Source organism: Peromyscus leucopus, chromosome 14 (assembly GCF_004664715.2).
Source record: "Peromyscus leucopus breed LL Stock chromosome 14, UCI_PerLeu_2.1, whole genome shotgun sequence".
NCBI lineage: Eukaryota > Metazoa > Chordata > Mammalia > Rodentia > Cricetidae > Peromyscus > Peromyscus leucopus.
The window spans coordinates 55186881-55205892 of NC_051075.1; the positions used below are offsets into that span (position 1 = coordinate 55186881).

The 19012-nt window shown below is 43.6% G+C and overlaps 1 protein-coding gene across 1 annotated transcript in view; it reads right to left on the reverse strand.

The window, feature by feature from the left end:
* Tmed8 (transmembrane p24 trafficking protein family member 8) overlaps positions 1-18929 on the reverse strand; it is a 36188-nt gene extending 17259 nt beyond the window's left edge. The window contains 3 exon segments of the mRNA XM_028876087.2: positions 220-301; positions 18813-18884; positions 18887-18929. Coding sequence (XP_028731920.1) covers positions 220-301; positions 18813-18884; positions 18887-18929 — 197 coding nt within the window.
* Positions 18930-19012: the final 83 nt, after the last annotated feature.

Here is a 19012-nt window from a genome sequence, read left to right on the forward strand (position 1 = left end):
TACAAGAAGGCACTCACACATACACACCAAATAAAAATAAAAAGATAATATAGAAAAAAGAATGACAAAGGTTATCATAACGGTTTAACCTGAAAAATCACATAAAAACTGCAATCTGCCTTACCCCTTACGTCACTGCCTACTTTCCTCACCTGTTCCTTTATTCTCAGAGGACAGAACTTCCAGAAGCATTTATCCAAAGCAGTTGCTTGCCCCTACCTGTAGGGTGAGGACTGGAGCTCTGGATCAGAGGCAGAAGCCAGTGGAGAGTTGACCTTAGTGTTTTCCAGATCTTCTTTCTCTAGAAAATCATGGAAAGAATTTGTTATTTCAGAGGAAACACTAACACACACACCTGCAATCCAGTTCTTGGGAGGCTGAGGCAGGAAGATCAGGAGTTCAAGGCCAGCCTTAGCTACATAAAGAGTTTGAGGCCAGCCTGGGCTACCTGAGGCCCTGTCTAAATAAACAAAAGTCATTGTGTAAATCATGTCTGTATCTTGTCCTATATAAAAGTCAATTCAGGGGCTGGAGAGATGGCTCCCAGGTTAACAGCACTTGCTGCTCTTGCAGAGCACCTGAGTTTGGTTCTCAGCACCCAAATGGCAGGTCACCAATGTCTTTAACTCCAGTTCCAGGGTACCCAATGTCTTCTTGCCTCCGGGGACACATGAGGTGCACTTATGCACACATGGGCATTGACACACATAAGACAAAAACAAAATCTTTTTAAGAAGTAAATTAGAGGCCAGGCGGTGGTGGCGCACGCCTTTAATCCCAGCACTTGGATCTCTGTGAGTTCAAGGCCAGCCTGGTCTATAGAGTGAGATCCAGGACAGGTACCAAAACTACACAGAGAAACCCTGTCTCAGAAGAAGAGGAGGAGGAGGAGGAGAAGGAGAAGGAGGAAGAGGAGGAGGAGAAAAAGAAGAAGGAGGAGGAGGAGAAAAAGAAGAAGAAGGAGGAGGAGGAGAGGAGGAGGAGGAGGAGGAGGAGAGGAGGAGAAGAGAAGAAGAAGAAGAAGAAGAAGAAGAAGAAGAAGAAGAAGAAGAAGAAGAAGAAGAAGAAGAAGAATAATTTAGAAATAGTTCCAAGATCGTAGGATAGGGCTGAAGGAAGCTGAGGAAGCGCAGGGAGAACAGCTCAAGACGCGGTCATAGCAACAGCAAGGAAATAAGAGCAAGAATTAACAAAGGGAGCTGCAAGGAATGAAAAAGCTTCAACACAGCAGAAGAAACAATCTCAGAGAAAAGAGACAGTCTGCCGAGAGGGGATCGATGTCAAGAATATATAAACACATACGCTGAAACAATCTAAATAGTACACGGGCAAATGAACAGATAGTTCTCAAAACAGGGGGTACACATGGCCAATAAGCTGGCAAAAAAAAAAAATGCTCAACACCCTTCGCCATCAGAAAAAAAATGTAAATTAAGACCACAGTGAGATTTGATTTGATTTCTTCCGGGTAGGAATTGCTATCACTAAGGAGGGGTAGAGGCTTATGTATTGCTGGTGGGATTATAAAGCGGCCACTGTGGAGCCTCAGCCTGAGTCTTCAAACAACTAAACGGAAGGACTGGAGTGGTTAAGAGCACTTGCCACAAACTCAGAAGGACTGGAGTTTGGACCTCAGCTCCCAAACAACAAGCCAGATGGGGATGGAGACAGGAGCATTGCCGGGGCTTGCGGGCTTCCAGTCTAGCCAAGACAGTGAGAGCCCCAGGTTCAGGGAGAGATCCGAACTCAAAAGAATAGGCAAAGCATCATAGAAAACACCTACTGCCCTCTTCTGGCCTCCCTTCACATACATGAGAGCATATACAGACACATAAATAAATACATAAACTAAAAACAGAACTACTGTAGGATCTGGATATATCCGCTACCAGGTAACTGACCCACAAGAATCTAAGTCAGCACATTTTAAGGATACCTGCACACACGTTCACTGCAAAACTAGCCAAGTTATATATAATTAGATACCCATCAGATTATAATAGTTTAATGGTGGAAGGCAACCTCGGCGGGTTGGAGCCGAGGGGCACCACAAAGTCATACCATGCAACAGAGCTCACGTGGGAGGCTTAGCAGAAGGAAAGAGAAAGATGGGGGAGAGAAGGACTTGCCTTTTATAAGGGGACACAGTGCATGCAAATAAGGGGAGTCTCTACTTGGTTGCTAGAGTAGCTACAGCATCACATCTTGGCTGCTGCTGCTGACACGTCATGCTAGGTCCCTGAGAGCAGGCCAGTGTAAATGCCTGAATGCTAACACAGATAAATAAAGAAAACATGATACACACATATACATACAGTACATTTTTCTTTTTTCATGATTATGTATGTGTGGTGTTCATACATGGATGTATTTGTATTATTTACTTGTATGAGCACATATGTGTGTGGAGTTTGGTTTTTTTTTTGTTTTGTTTGTTTGTTTGTTTGTTTGTTTGAGACCGGGGTTGTCTTTTTTTGAGTCCTGGCTGTCCAGGCTGGCCTCGAACTCACAGAGATCCACCTGCCTCTGCTTCCCAGGTGAGCATCACGCCCCACAGATCTATTGTTCTGAATGTTGACTCACAACCTCACTGTAGAAAGATGGCAGCACCCATGTCACCCCACCTTGCTCCCAACAGAGGAGCTGATGTATGACCTCATCATCGGATGCTCCCATCTGCAGCTCTGTGCAGAGACCATTCCGCTGGATAACGTGATTAGGAAGTTTTCCCCTGTGTTGACTCAGGAGGCTGCTTCCTAATGAATCCTGCGCTTGTCACCCAGAATCTGCTCAAATGGCTACACCGCCCCTCCGTCCTCCCCCAGGCTGGCAGCTCCACCTCAGGTGATCTCTGATCGTGTGGGCCTGGTTTCCACTGCTTCACTCAAAGGAAGGGGCTAAAATACCTCCCTGCACCCCATCTCCTCATCTTTGTGGAATACACAAGCAGCACATTTCTGAGAATAACACTATCCAGACACTAGATTTTTTTTTTAACTGCAAGTTTACCCTGTTGGTCTAAATACATCAATCAGGCTTCCCTTGCTTCTAAATATAAACTTTTTCTAACCTACTCCCTCTTATGCTCGATTTTTGAGGCAGACTTTTGGAAAATAATAGAATTTTAAACTTAAACCCAGACTTTACACATTCCTATTATTATTCCAAATTAACTCTTTAAAATTGCACTCAAAACTCCTTGTTTATTGTAGAATAAATAAAATAAAGATAAAAATTCCATTCACCTTTATAGAATTTATTTTCTTTAAAACTTTTTAATATACTTCAGAAAAGTCAAAGCATACCAATAAGCAAACTAATCACAAAGCAACAAATTAAGCATAAATCTACTAAACCATGGCAACTACTGTTAACGATTTGATGGATATCATTTCAGAAATGTATTCACACAAATAAGCAGGTTTGTGTGTATTTGCTATATATATGTCTGTATGTGCACATTTATGTATCTATTCCTAAAAGGCATGCATGAAATGTTAATCAACATTTTTCATGAACTTGTTTTGCAGCTGATTTAAAAAAAAAAGGGATATAGTTAGGCGGTGGTGGCGCATGCCTTTAATCCCAGCACTCGGGAGACAGAGCCAAGTGGATCTCTGTGAGTTCGAGGCCAGCCTGGTCTACAGAGCACATTCCAGGACAGCCAGAGCTGTGACACAGAGAAACCCTGTCTCAAAAATACAAAAAGAAAAGAAGGAGGATATATCATTGTTTTAAAGGTATGTATCGTTTATCTAATGGCTTCGACAAGTATTCATGATGTGTCTGAAAGTGTCCAAATCCATTAGAAACTAGAAAATACTTTTTCCAATTCTAGCACTTTGTATGTATATTAGTGGGAATAAATTCTTCTACCAGAAAAAGATCCCGCGCCCCCCCCCCCCCATGCATTACATGGCTACCTTAGGAGCCTTAGAAAAAGAAAGCAGAGCTAGGTGTGCCCACCAACACATCCAGTAGGTTAAGGATCTTGAACTGAAGGCCAGCCTGGGCTACACAGTGAGACCTTGTCTCAGAAACAATGGTAAAAATAACCAAAGGGAGAGAAAAAGAACAGAAATCGAAGGCAGGTCAAGGGTTAACTTTGCCAACTGGCAAAATAATTAGAAACACAGGGGAACAATGATGGTTAAGTATCATTAAGGCACACACTTTAACATATTTCTGTTTCCCATTTTTCTAGCCTTGTCCTGTGATAGTTCCTTAGAGCTGGCTCCTGTGTTCCCCTCCAACAGGACCCGGACGTTGTGCTGACATCTTAAGCTCCAGGCTCGTCTTGCCCATGCCCTGCTCAGACCTGCAGCCGGCCACCGATCTCAGGAGCACAGTCCTTTTTCACGGGATGCTCAGGAAGGGGATGACGGCATCAGCACAGGAGTGGGCTGCCGGTCAAAGGATGAGTCAGCTCCCCTCCCCAACTTCGCCATCATCTGTCCTTTTGTCCTTCAGCCTGTGGCTAGACGTGTGGCCCTTGCTGGACGTGACCTTGGATTTCCCAGCCTCCAGAACTACAGGACATAAAGCTTTGTTCACTAGGGAGTATCTAACCTTGGGCTGAGGAAGGCAGGGTGTTTGCCTAGCATGAGCGAGGTCCTGGATTCAATCACTAGCATTGCAAGCGGGGAAAGGCTGAGGATGCAGCGCGACGGCGGAGACCTTGCCTCATATGCCTGAACTAGATTCAATTCTGAATGCTGAAAAAAAAAACAGAGCATAAACCAGCCGGTCTTGTTACAGCAGCACAAAGTGAACTAAGACACACATGCAGACATACACATCGTGCTGTCTACAAGAGCTGCACCTCAGATGTATGGACCACACACATGTATGTGCTCATACGAGTAAAGGTAAAAGGGCGAGAAATGGTAACTGGGAGAACACAGAGGGCTATACTTGTATCAGGTAAACTGGATTCGGGCTGGACACAGTGGTGCACTCCTGAACCCCAACATTCGGGAGGCTGAGGACTGTTGTAAATTCAGCACCAGCCTGGGTCACAACAGAATGACAGACCTTGTCTCAAAAAACCACAAGACCCTATAAAACTAAAAATCAATCAAACAAACACACACACACACATGCATATATGTATCAAGCCAAAAGGTGTCACAAAAGACAACCAAGGCTACTATTTAATTGACAAGGGGTCAATCATTCAAGAGCGCATACTAACTCAGAAGGCTAAGGTAGGAGAATCAGGAGTTTGAGGCTAGTTTAAGCTTCATAGGGTGACCCTGTCTCAAAAAGCCACAAAAACAAAACAAATAACAATTTCAAGAGCCTAAAATTTTTCATGTGTATTTTAAAATGAAATAGTTGATTATGGCATGGATACCACACTCTCATCCCTAATGGTGGGCATCAGTGTTATTTCCAGTTTTTCATTCCATTAATATTACAAGTTGTGGGATGGAGAGATGGCTCAGAGGTTAAGAGCACCAACTGCTCTTCCAGAGGTCCTGAGTTCAATTCCCAGCACCCACATGGTGGCTCACAACCATCTGTAATGAGATCTGGTGCCCTCTTCTGTATACATAATAAATAAATGAATCTTTAAAAAAATATTACAAGTTGTGCTACAGCACCTTATGTGTATTTCACATTTTTGCCAGACAGTCATCTTTGACAGGGACCATCTATCATTTTGCTTTCATAGCAGCAATAAGTGAATGCCTGCTTTCCCACAATTCAACATCAGAGTGAAATTTGTGAACCACTGAGGAAATTGACAGAATTCAACACGTGACGAATGTTACCTTAGTTTTCTTTCTCTGAGACAAGGTGTCACTATGTTGCCCAGGCTGGTCTTGAACTTCTGGGCTCAAGTATTCATTTGACCCTGGCTTCCTGAATTGCCAGGGCTGCATTTGAATGCACCACACCCAACTTGGTATCTGTGATAGTTAATGCCGATTGTCAACTTGATACGTTAATATATTTGTATCAGATAAAAGTGAGCTAGAAGCTGTGTGCGTGCCAATGAGGAACTACTAGGTTAGGTTAGTCTCTGGGCTTGCCTGGGAAGGACTGTCTCGGCTGTGTTAACTGGAGTGAGAGGACCCACTCTGAAAATAGGCAGCACCATCCCCTGGGCTTGAGTCACAGACTGCATAAAAAGGAGGAAGTTAGCTGAGCCCTCACCATCCCATCTCCTGACTCTGGATGCAACCTGACCACTTGACTGGCACCTCAAGCTCCTACCACCACAATGTCCTCCTCGTGGTGGTTTGAATGAGAATGGCCCCGTGGATGCAAGTGCTTGAATGTTTCCTCCCCAGCTGGTGGAACTGTTTGGGAAGGACTAGGAGGGGTGGCCTTGTTGGAGGAAGTGTGTCACTGCGGGTGGGCTTGTATGTTTCAAAAGATGTACGCCATTCCCAGTTATCTACACACACCCTCTCTTTCTTTATCTCTTGCTTATGGGTCAGGTGTAAACTCTCAGCCACTACTCCGGTGCCATGCCTGCTGCCATGCTCCACAGCATGGCAGTCATGGACTCACCCTCTAAAACCGTAAGCCAGCCCCCAATTAAATGTTTCCTTTTAGAGGCTGCCTTGGTCCTGGTGACTCTCCACAGCGATAGAGAAGTACTCAGAAACTCACCATGATGGAGTGCACTCGTGAACTGTGGGCAAAAACAAACCTTTCTCCCTGAAGTTGCTTTTGTCAGGGTATTTTATCATAGCAACAAGATAAGTAACTGTTACTTTTAATTTGTGTTTATTTTTATTAAGTTAGAGCATATATATATATGCATATATCTATATATCTTTTATTTTGCTTCCTTATAAGAAATCCCCAGAAATGAAATTCCTTGTCACAGGGTCTGCCCATCAAGACTTTCATACCCACTATCCAATTTCTCTCCAAGTTTCACTTCTGCTAACAGTAAATAAATGTGACCATTATCCATATCTTAATGGGCACATAATCTTTACCAATCAGATAGATCATAATTACACACTACTATTTTAATTTAAAAATTTTTGATAATTTATATCATCAAAACAAACCCTTAGCCGGATGGTGGGAGGGGCACGTGCTTTTAATTCCAGAACTCAGGAGGTAGAGGCAGGTGGATGGAGGCCAGCCTGGTCTACAGAGTGAGTTCCAGGACAGTCAGGGCTACACTGAGAAACCCTGTCTCAAAAAAATAAAAAAACTGTGGTAGTCTGAATGTAAATGGCCCCCAAAAGCTCATAGGGAGTGGCACTATTAGGAGGTGTGGCCTTGTTGAAGTAGGTGTGGCCTTGTTGGAGGAAGTGTGTCACTGTGAGGGCAGGCTTTGAGGTCTCCTATGCTCAAGCTACACTTAGTTCAGTTCACTTCCTATTGACTGCAAATTAAGACACAGGGCTCTCAGCTCCTTCTCCAGCACCATGTCTGCTTGCACGCCACCATGTCCTGCCATGGTGATAATGGACTAAACCTCTGAAAATGTAAGCCACTCCAATTAAAAAATGTTTTCCTGGGCCTGGAGAGATGGCTCAGGGGTTAAGGGCACTGACTGTTCTTCCAGAGGATGTGAGTTCAATTCCAAGCACCCACATGGCAACTTACAACTGTCTGTAACTGTAACTGTCTGAACCCTGACACCCATGGCAAAAACACAAATGCATATAAAAATAAAATAAAATTTATTTTTAAAAAACTTTGAAAAAAAATGTTTTCTTATATAAGAATTGCTATGGTCATGGGGTCTCTTCACAGCAATAGAAACCCTAAGATACAAACAAAAACCTTAATGCATATAAAATATTTTCCCTTTCTTTTTTTAAAAATAAGCTCATACTATGTATACCATTAGCCTACATTTTCACTCAGTAATGACCCTTTTGTGTATATGTGCATCATGTGTGTAGGTGTTCAAATGTGTACAAATGGATGTGTACAGATACATGTGCATGTGAAAGTGGAAGCCTTTTTTATTTTATTAATTAACTCAGAAATAATTAATTATTTTTATTTTATTTTATTGAGATAAGTACTACTGGCTGGCCTGGAACTTGTTATGTAGACCAGGCTGGCCTCGAATTAACAGAGGTCTGCCTGCTTTGCCTCCAGAATGCTGGGGTTAAAGATGTCCACTCCCACACACAGCCCTCTTCTATCCATATATTTTTAATTTATATGTGCATGTATGTGTATATGTATGTATATGTGTGACATTAAGTACAGATATGTATGCCACAGATTAAGTGTGGAGATCAGAGGGACTCTTTCGGGAGTCAGCTCTTGCCCTCCACCTTGTTTTGAGGTGGGGTCTCCCTTGCTGTTCCTTGCTGCTGCACTGTGCACTCAGGCTAGCTGGCACTCGGACTTCCGGGCAACCCTCCCATCTCTGCCACCAGAGAAGCGCTGGGATATCAGATGTGTACAACCACAGGCTAGGGGTTCAGGGCAAGTGATTTTACCCGCTGAGCCATCTCTCTACCTTCCATCTTCCTTTTTGAGATAGGCTCTTACTGGAGTTCACCAACTGGCTCAACTGGCTGGCCAGCAAACCCCCAGGGTCCTCCTGCCTCTGCTCCCTCAGCACTGGATTAGAGTTGCATGATGCCATGCTTGGCTTTTTACATGGCATTAGGGACCTGGACTCAGCAGCAAGCACTTTACTAAGTGATCCCCCCAACCCTCACCTTTCATCTACTTAGAACAGAGCACGGAATCTGTCCTTTATTACTCTGCCAAACGCTTTGTGTAACACACAGGACTCACATTTAAAAAAAAAAAAATCCTCTGAGTTAATGACAACCTGGACTCAACAGACCTTCACCAGGCCCCTGCTATGTGTCAGGTACTATGTTTCCATTCTGTGAACAGAGTTAAATGTGTACTTTCAAAGACTCAGTCTACTGGAGGAAGTAAACTGGAAAGCAAGTAACTGTAAATACATGATACTGTTTAGCTAGAATTATTAGCTGAATTATCACAGAAACACTTAACAAAGTGGACAGGTATCAAAGGCTTCCTGAAAGAGACGATAATTACACTGTCTTAATGAGTAAGTAGGACCCTGACAAGTCAGATGGAAAGGACACTGCAGGCCAAGGAAACTGAATAAGCAAAAGTGTTTCATGAGCGTGCGCGCGCGCGCGCGCACACACGTACTTACTATTGCTGCAGTTTAGTATGGCTGGAAGCCACAGCAAAGGTACAAGCAGGTGACTGAGACACGGGATTGGGGGTAAAATTCAGTGGCAGATCATTTGTCTAGCATGTATCAGGCCCTGGGTACAATTTTGTGGCAGTCATCAGTAGGGGTGGACACCAGATCAGATAGAAGGCCTCTGAAAATGTCCACAGAGGACTGAGGATCTAACTTGCTGTGGAATAATCCTCCTGTACACTGTGAAAATGTATCACTCTCATTAGTTACTAAAGAACTGGCTGGTCTACGGTTGGGTAGGAAGTATTGGAGGGAGAGCCAGACACAGAGAAGGCTGGGAAGAAGGAGGGCAGAGTTAGAGGAGTCGCCAGCCAGATACAGAGGAAGCATAACATGTACAAAATGAGGTAACAAGCCATGAGCCATATGACAGCAAGTAAAGGAATGGAAATGGGTTAATTTAAAATTTAAGAGTTAGCTAGTAACATGCCTGAGCTATTGGCCGAGCATTTATAATTAATATTAAGTCTCCGTGTCAGTTATTTGGAAACTAGAGGGTGGGAAAGAAACATCCACCAACACTAACTAGTAAAGAGAGTTGAGACAGACTAGAGAGGACACAATTATACAATAACTAGGTGGTCAAATTTGGTTTTGGTACACTGATGCTGGCTTCTAACACCTTTTATTTTCTTGCCTATGGGCTAAAAATTACCTGTGACATATCCTAAAGCCTTGCTGAGAATTTATATCTAGTTTAATGGTACAGATCTGAAGTCCACTGCCCTCCATTGTAGAATAACTGGTAGGTATGTTTACTTCTGACCCTTAACAACCCTCAGTGGTAATATAAATTGCATCTGCAGGTCCCTAGGGACAGCAGATGCAGTAGTCATTTGCCAACCTTTTGGCTTTTAAACATCTAGCCATCTCCCTGCTGTTTCATACACAGTAAAGAATGAAATAAAAGACCTTCAACTCCTAGTCCCAGAAAGTCAGGGGACAGGCACATGATCTACTGTCCCTGCCTGGGACCTGAAACAGGATGGGCATATGAGCGGAAATCCAGCAGCAGCCAGAGCACTCATACTGTTCTTGTTTGGCCTCTGGAGTCTCACTCTTGCTTGACAGTGATTTAGTGAGTCCTCCTTATCCCTCTTAATAAATCCTCTTTCTGCTTAAGGCTATTAGAATTAGCCTCTGTTGCTTGCAACAAGAAACCTAACAAAAACCCCTACAGTGGATATGTCTGCATTCAGAATTTAAACTTAAAGGCATCGAGTGCATTTGTCCTCATTCTGATCATCCTTACTGTTCTAGAAAAGACCTGATCATTGTTGCTGCTTTCTAAACCACCTGTAGACATCAACCACTCCTGGCCTCATTTATGACCCCTGTTTATAAGGCTGCCAAACTACATGAGACTCATTTGTGGTGCCCCCAAAGCAAGCTCCATATTAACATCAATGACCACTGATCACAGATCACCACTAACATATATAACAACGAATGCTTGAAATATTGTGAGAATTATCAGAATATAACCAGGATAAGAAGTGAGAACACACTATTAGAAAAACATACTTGCTGAACATATTTGCTCAGTATAGGATGATCAAGATTTCAACTCATTTAAGATGCCATTATCTATGAAGCGTAATAAAGTGGGGCATAATAAAATAAGGTAAGCCTTTTTATACCATTTAGGACCCAGCTGTTCTGCAAAGCAAACCTTTCTCTGATTGGCATATTTAGAGCCTCTTCAGCCTTTCATTTATGTGTACACTCTAGAACGGCCCCCCAAGAAAACTCCAAAACTCTCCTGGGATTACTCCTGACATTGCATTTTCTACACAACCAACCTGGGAATAAACAACATCTTTGTAATCTTGGCTTTCCACTCTACAAACACGAAGGATGCTTCCATTTACTTACTGACATATGAGAGAGCAAGAGAGACTGACGCCTCTAGCCAGGCTGGCCTCAAACATACTGGACAGCCAAGGCCTTCTATTTATTTAGACACCCTTTATTTTCTCTCAGTAATATATACGATGGATCTACAAGAGGTTTTGTATAGGTGTCTGAGCTAGTCGCTCTATGGTAACTGCTGTGGTTTGAATATGGTTTATGTCTGTGTAAAGGTTCATACGTAAGGAACTTGTGCCCCAGAATGAAGACATTGGAAAATGAGTGGACTTTTAAGAGGTGGGGCCTGGAGGGAGGGCTGTAGATTTGAGGAGGTATGTGCTCTGGTTTTTGTTGTTTTCTTTTTTTCCCCCACATCACACAGAGGCAACTTCTACTCCACAAAGAGAATGAATGGCAGTATTTCACTGAAAAGGGCAGAGAAACAGCCAAAAGGAGAAATGTGCACACAGCTCAGGGACACAGCTAGAATCTAGGGAAGGGAAGCAGAGCCCCATCCAAAAGATAAGCGAGGCAGTCCAGGTGAAGGCAGGCAGTCCCACCCACAGAAGAAGCCTACAGTTCTCACGAGCCTCAAATCCAGCTGTGGGTTGTGGGGACCTAGTGAGTCCTCCGGTGGGATGGGTCAGCAGTAGAAAGGACTTCCTTTTTGTCCCTTACTGTGCCTCAGTGTGCTATGGCTGAGCGTGTGATCAGAGAGGAAACCTATTATTTGAAACTCAGATACTCTACGGGTACAGGAAACAATAACCAGGCAGGAAGACATGGCTCTAGACTAAGAGACAACTGAAGGAGGCAGCCAGTCCTGGAGAGCAGGAATGAGGGTCAGATGTTCACAAGCCAAAAAGAACATGCAGCAGGAGGCTCCGACCAACCACACAGCTAAATTTTCTATTTTGTATTTTGGGGGTGGGGTGGTGAAGGCAATGGCTAGGGGCTAACCTCATCACCTGAAAAAGACTTTGGAGTTGAATAACCTTGAGCCTGAGTTTTGGGGGTGGGGGATGTCAAACTCTGACACTAAACATTTGCTATGAGGTTCGCTGCTATAGAGATAAGAATTCTGGGGCTCCGGTGGACTATGAGAAATTGACAACCACATCCCTCCAACGTGGTATGAACACTTAGTGGCTTTAGGAAGTAGGGAGACCAGTCCTCTTATAAAGAGCGCCATACTGTGTGTGCTTCCTCAAGTCCTAATGCACACGGGAGGAGATTCCCGCCTAGAACGTTGGTCACTCCAGGGGACATCAAGTGGGGATTCTCAGGAGGGTGACAGAACCTGACTGTTCCACAACGTAAAAAGTTAAAAAGTAACCAGCAGAGGCCCCCGTGCCCCAGGAAAGTGATGTGAGCTATCACAGACATGAGACATAACCCCACAAACACTATAGGAAAGATAAAGGCCTACCCACTCAACTGACAGACAGCCCAGCCATGCATCTGGCAGGCTGTGGTTATCGTTTTGTATGTGTGTGATGTTCGTATGTGTGTGGCTATACAAATACATATGTCATGAAAGAGGAACTATGTGAGAAGAGGAAGGAGTCTACGGGGAGGGGGAGGGGAAAGAGAGGAGTGAGGGGTAAGAAAGACAAAACATCACACTTTCTCTCGTATATGGAATCTGTATCTGTAGACACACACACACACACACACACACAGAACGGAGACTATTTTGGAGGGAGGGAGCGGCAAGAGCAGGAGAAGAGCAGTGAGGAAGAGTGCAGAGCAAATATGAGTAAAGAACTCTAAAATTAATAAAAATCACTAATAAGGAACACGTGGATCTGGAGAGATGGCTCAGCAGTTAAGAGCACTTGCTGCTCTTCTAGGGACCCAGGGTGGGTTCCAGCACCCACACAGCCACTTACAACCATCTGTGACTCCAGTTCCAGGGGGCTGGCACCCTCTTCTGGCTTCTGTGGGCACCAGGCACACACGTGGTGCAGATATACATGCAGGCACTCACACGACACATTTAAGTAAGTAAAAATTATGAAAACCTAAGGTGCTAGAGAGAGACCTCTCAACAGTTGAGAGCGTAACTGCTCTTACAGAAGGCCTGAGTTCCCATGTTGGGGTAGGGGGCTCAAAACTGCCTATAACTCCAGTTCTAGGGCACTCCACACACTCTTCACCTCTGCAGGCATAGGTGTGTACAAATTCACACCCACCACAATTAAAAATAAAAATAAGCCAGGCAAAATGGTGTCACACACCTTTAATCTCAGCAGAGGCAGGTAGATCTCAATGAATTTGAGGCCAGCCTGGTCTACATAGTGAGTTCTAAGACAGTCAGAGCTACATAGTGAAATCCTGTCTTGAAAAAAACCAAAACCAAAGCCAAACAAACAAACAAATCCTAATATAGTTGTAAATTAAAAATGAATTGGTTTAAAACAATAAAATGTAAACTATAACATAAAGTTAATACGGAAAGATAATGATAACCTCTATTTCATAAAAAAAAATCTGAGTTTTAGAAAAAAGATCTGTCCCTGATATGCAGAAACACTCCAATTTTAGGAAAAAAAAAAAAAAAAAACACAGTGAAGAACCTTCCAGCACACATTTGTATATGATTTTTTTCTGAACAGGTGATATATTCTTGTTATTCAAAATTCAAAAATGGCAAAGGCATACCATGAAAGCTTCCTTCTATGTTAACTTCTCCAGAGGGAATCAATATTATTGGGTTTTCTGTAGTCTTCCAGAGAGATTTTTATGCACATAAAGGTAATGTTTGTGTGAGTATAGTGAAGGATATAACAAACATATACACATGAATTTCACATTTCCTACACAAACCAGGACATCAGACACAATACCGCACATTTTATTTTTTCCAGTTACACCTCAGATATCTTCCATAGCTGTACACAGAAATCTTTCTCATTCTTCTCTACAGCAAATATTTCATTTGATAAAAAACAAGTCATTAATTTAGGAGTTCTCCATGGATAAACAACTTTCCCCCCCAAATCTTTTATCACTCCAAAAGATGCTATAACAAACCTTGTGACTACATTCTTTTTTTACTGTTCTTTCTTTTCTTTTTTCAGACAGTCTTGGCTCTCCTGGAACTCAAACCCAAACTCAGCCTGCAAACCAGGCTGGCCTTCAACTCACTGAGATCCACCTGCCTCTGCCTCCCAAATGCTGGGATTAAAGGCGTGTGCCACCACTGCCCGGTTGTGCCTACATCCTTAAACAGGAATAAACCTGTAGAATAGACTGTGCCAAGAAGTGGGTCAAGGGAAAATATGTTTTAACTGTGATGGACATTGGTGCGCAGTGGTTCTCAACCTATGGGTCGCGACCCCATGGGGGGGGATGAATGATCTTTTCACAAGGATTGCATATCAAATGTCCTGCATATCAGATATTAACATTACAATCCGTAACAGTAGCAAAATTACAATTATGAAGTAGCCACAGGATGACTTTATGGTTAGAGGGTCACCCCAATATGAAGGACTGTGTTAAAGGGTCTCGGCTTTAGGAAGTTGAGGACCACTGCTGTAGAGCAGGGCTTGAACGTGTTTTGTGCACCTGTGCCAACACAGTGAGTCATCTCCACTTCTCCTTATCAGTCAGGCTATGCAAATCTCATAGAGTAAGAATCACTTCTCGTAGCATCTTTTTCCAAGCAGCTTGATGTACGCGAGGGAAAAAATGAGAAGTTTTTTTTTTTTTTTTTTTTTTAAGTTTAAAGGAACGCCCTAAATTATGCAAGAACTACTGGTAAAACAACTTCCAAGTGGATTCAGATAGGCAGGAAGTGAAAAGGGGTAAGAAAAACATAAGTTTATTTCCAGAATTATAGAGTGTGGGAAGATGGAATGTTGTTTGAGAGACGGAAAAAAAAAACAAGTATAAACAGATCCCTTGAGGTTTCTGAAATTTAAACACTATGAAAAAGGAATGGACAATTTTTCAATAGTGCAGACTTTAACTGGCCAGTCAAATATAAGCTAATTCTCCAAGTGTTCCTAGAAAAATCAAGACAGATTTAATAAATACATATTTGCTTATCTTAGTATGGCCATAAAAATGTAATCTATCAAGCCAGTGATATCATGTATAACATTAGGACCAAAATATAAATTTAAAAGAGTAACCTAGTAATAGTGAAATTAGGTATTCTTCAATGTGACAGGATTATTGCCATGGTTCCTGACTGGCCACAGTCTTGGGAACAACGCGTGGAGGAGGAAGACCAGAAGCTGCAGGTAACAGTTTATCACTGATGGCCTCGACATCAGCGAGGCACAAAGCAGACACCTTCTTCAAATAATTTATACTTGACCATTTCCTTTTTTTGTTTTTCTTGTTTCGATTTGGTTTGATTTTGTTTTGTGTTTTTGTTTTGTTTTTGTTTTTTAGATAGGGTTTCTCTATGTCACCCTGTAGACCAGGCTGTCCTTGAACTCACAGAGATCCACCTACCTCTGCCTCCTGAGTGCTGGGATTAAAGGCGTGCGCCACCACATATGGCTCTTGACCATTTTCAAAATTTGATTTTCTTTTCAGGTTACTTAGTGTGGCTCAGACATTCTGATCAAGCTAAAGATCTGAGTTTACTGTGTATGTTGGTGTTTTCTTTACAGGGAAGCCAAAAAGCAGGTTTTCTGCAAAGTATGTGACTATTAGGTCAAGGTTTCTTTAGAGCTCATAAGATGTCCCCTTCACTAAACAGCTGCAGATATAATTATCTCAGCTTTTTCTTTTTTCTAGAGTAGAGGACCCAAAAGTAGGTGATGTGGTTAAGATTTGAGAGGCTTAAAGGAAAACACATTAACTCAGTTATGTTTCAGTCAAATCCAGTGACCGTAAGGCCCAATTTCTCTTCAGCACTGAAGAGTGGGGCTGTCTCCTCAGTGATCATTCAGATAACACACATGTGTATTATCCTGCATGAACTAAAGAATGGCGTGATAACCAATTATCAACATTGTAAAAACACAAAAATTATTTTTTAAAAGCCACAGGCAAACCAATTATTAGCATGTTGATGTAAAAAAAAATCAGAATAGGAAATTAAAAAAATAAAGACAAAAAGTGTTTTTTAGTATAAACTCCCACCACTCTGTACCATCCAACAGGGAGCTACCAAATTTCAAATCCTAATTAACTTAACGTGAAACAATCACCGATATGGGCCACTTCCGTCACTATGACCTACTGCGCTGCTTATAGTCCCACAGTGGAACCATAAACAAGTTCACCTGACCATTTCCAGTCCTCAACATCAAATACTTGGTCATATGCATCAAACTAAGTTCCTACTGAGATCATGATAAACACTGCCCTTAATTTTCCCCAGAGCCCTATAGACTTAAAAAAAAAAATGACCTGCCTTTAAATGATGTAATATGTATTCCTCAGAGAGTTTCACGACAGAAGGAATGATTCCTCTCTCCTCTGGGGAACTGAAAGACTCAGGTGCCCCCAAATTAAAAAAAAAAAAAAAAAACTATTAAAAACAATCACAGTCCCTAAGACACTAAGAACACCACAACCACTAGAGACTTTTGCTTATACATAAACCCTTCCTTTTTACAAAACCTCAGCAAAAAATACAAACGCTACATGTTAAAAAAAAAAAATATTCTGGATGCTGACGAGCTCTTGAAGGAATAACGTACACTGAAATACTCAAACCCTCAATCAGTAACAAGTGAAGAGCTATTCTTTTCCCCTGCTGCTTTCTCAGAGGAGATGACAAAAACGTAATCTCCCTTATATTCTTTCTTAGAATCTCTACTGCTAATTCGGCTCATTTTCTACTGGGAAGTGGGAACAAACTCCAATTTTGAGCAGTTTTAAGATTTTACTCCCAGGTCTATAAAACTCTGGTCCAAGCAGCATTCTCACTGAGCTTTGGAGTCACACAGCTTAAGGCCAGGCGGGAGTTTCTCTCAAAAGCAGTACTTCTGACATCAGAAGCAGACCTTCACGGCAAGGGCTAGCCTGTGCACTGCAGGACATTTCAGCAGCATGTCTGGCTTGCAGCTGTCAGCAATGGTTGCCTCTGGCTCCGATAACCAAAAATATTTCCAGATATTGCCAGATGTCCCCTGGGGTACCAAACTGCTCCTGGTCGAGCTTCTCCACTTTAACCCAGGGAGTAAGTAGCCTTGGTTATCTTGGGTATTATTGGATGTTCAGTCAAATCCTTGTAATGAGGATACAAGGTTAGTTAAGAGTATTCCAGGAATATGTTAGAAAACAGGTCCGATTAATTAAAAAAAAAAAACCTTGGGTATGTTCACCACAAACCCGTGAGGAAATAAAAGAGAAGTTTGTAATTTATAAATATTGGCATATACAGGGGACAGGTGTTTATGAGACATATACCTCATATCTCCATAAGGGCCTTTTTGCTTAACCTTTATAATCTTTCAGATGCTTAGAATTTTCTTTCCCTTTCCTTTTTTTTTTGGTGGTGGTACGGTCTAACCCAGGACCTCACATATGAACTCTACCACTGAGATACAGCCCACCCTGATTAGAATTTCTATTACCAAAGTCTCAAAGTATCAAATATATTACCATAGTATGAAATAACAATGTGCGCATGTGGCAACACCACGCGACAGGGGATATTTAGGATACATGTAGAAAAGCCACTATGCTGAAAGATACATCCAGGAACACCCCTGCGGCAGCTCTGGTAATTGAGCTGAGTAAAACCAGACTTTAACCTCATCCTAGACAGCTGCTTTGTACAGCGGGCATCTTGGGTTTCATATCAAGCACTTCAGTCACGGTGCCTCATATAATCCTCCCACCAGCGCTGTGGCACACAGGTACTTTTAGTACCCACACTGTACAAAAGAAGAAACTTGGGCGTGTTTAGAGAAGTTAAGCCACTTGTCCAAGGTCACTAAAAGAGGTTCCACACTCCAACCAAGCACCCAGGATCCACATCGATGCCTCGGTCACTGTACTTTATGATGTCTACTTTGAGATCTCGAAAACCAGTTACTTGCTACTTAGTGAGATCAGATCTCTCTCCCTCTAGGGTATCCTTTTAGTTACACGCCCCGGTGATGATCACAAGGCTGAGAGGTGACAGCGTGGTAGACGACTGTCCCTTTAGCCTTTGGACACCAGTAAAATCCACACGAAGGAACTTGTGTGGCCTGAAATGGGAGACTCTGGCCCAACAGGAGGGTGGGTCTCGGAGAATGAGAGCGATCTCCAAAACTGCTACTGCAACCTTTGCTTCCTGCCTTTGCTTTGACTATGATGTTCCTTCAAGAACTCAGAGCCTCCCAAGTCTGGCTGCTCTCCATGTCTCCCACTCTGAAGGATGCAGGGGACGGCGGCTGGGCACGGGGGGCCTACGCGCCTCTGAGGCTAGGGCAAAGCGGGGCTCTGACAGAGGAAGGCGGGCGCCCAGGAAGACGCCGGCAGGAGCACGCGGAGAGGCTAAGCCGGGGGACAGAGGTGGGGTCGCCAGGGGAGCCAAAGGCAGGGGCGGGAGGCGAGCGCGGTGCGAACCGAGGTTGGGACCTGGCCCCCCGACTGACGCCGACGAGATGCAGCAGCGGAAGGAGCGGGACTGCCAACCCGGCTGCTCTGAGAAAGGAAGCGGGACGGGAACCAGGACATTTCGAAACGGGGTAGAAAATGACCTCGAGCACAGCCGTGATCCCCGTGGCGGTGGGGATACGGGTCGCCCGAGGTGCGCGGCCCCGAGCCCAGCGGTACCCACCCTTCCAGCGCCCCGGCCTTTGCGTACCTGAAGAGGCCGCCTGGCTCCCCTCCACTCCCCGTCGGTCCCCGACGCCGCCCGCCGACCCGCGACCAGCCGCGGGCTCCAGAAAGCCGGCCCCTCAGCCGCCTGCCTGTCCGACATCTGCAGCAGCCCGCCCGCGCGGGGAGCTTCTCCGCAGCTAGCCGCTGGCGGCTCCGGAAACAGCCGAAGGCGAAGCGAGCGCG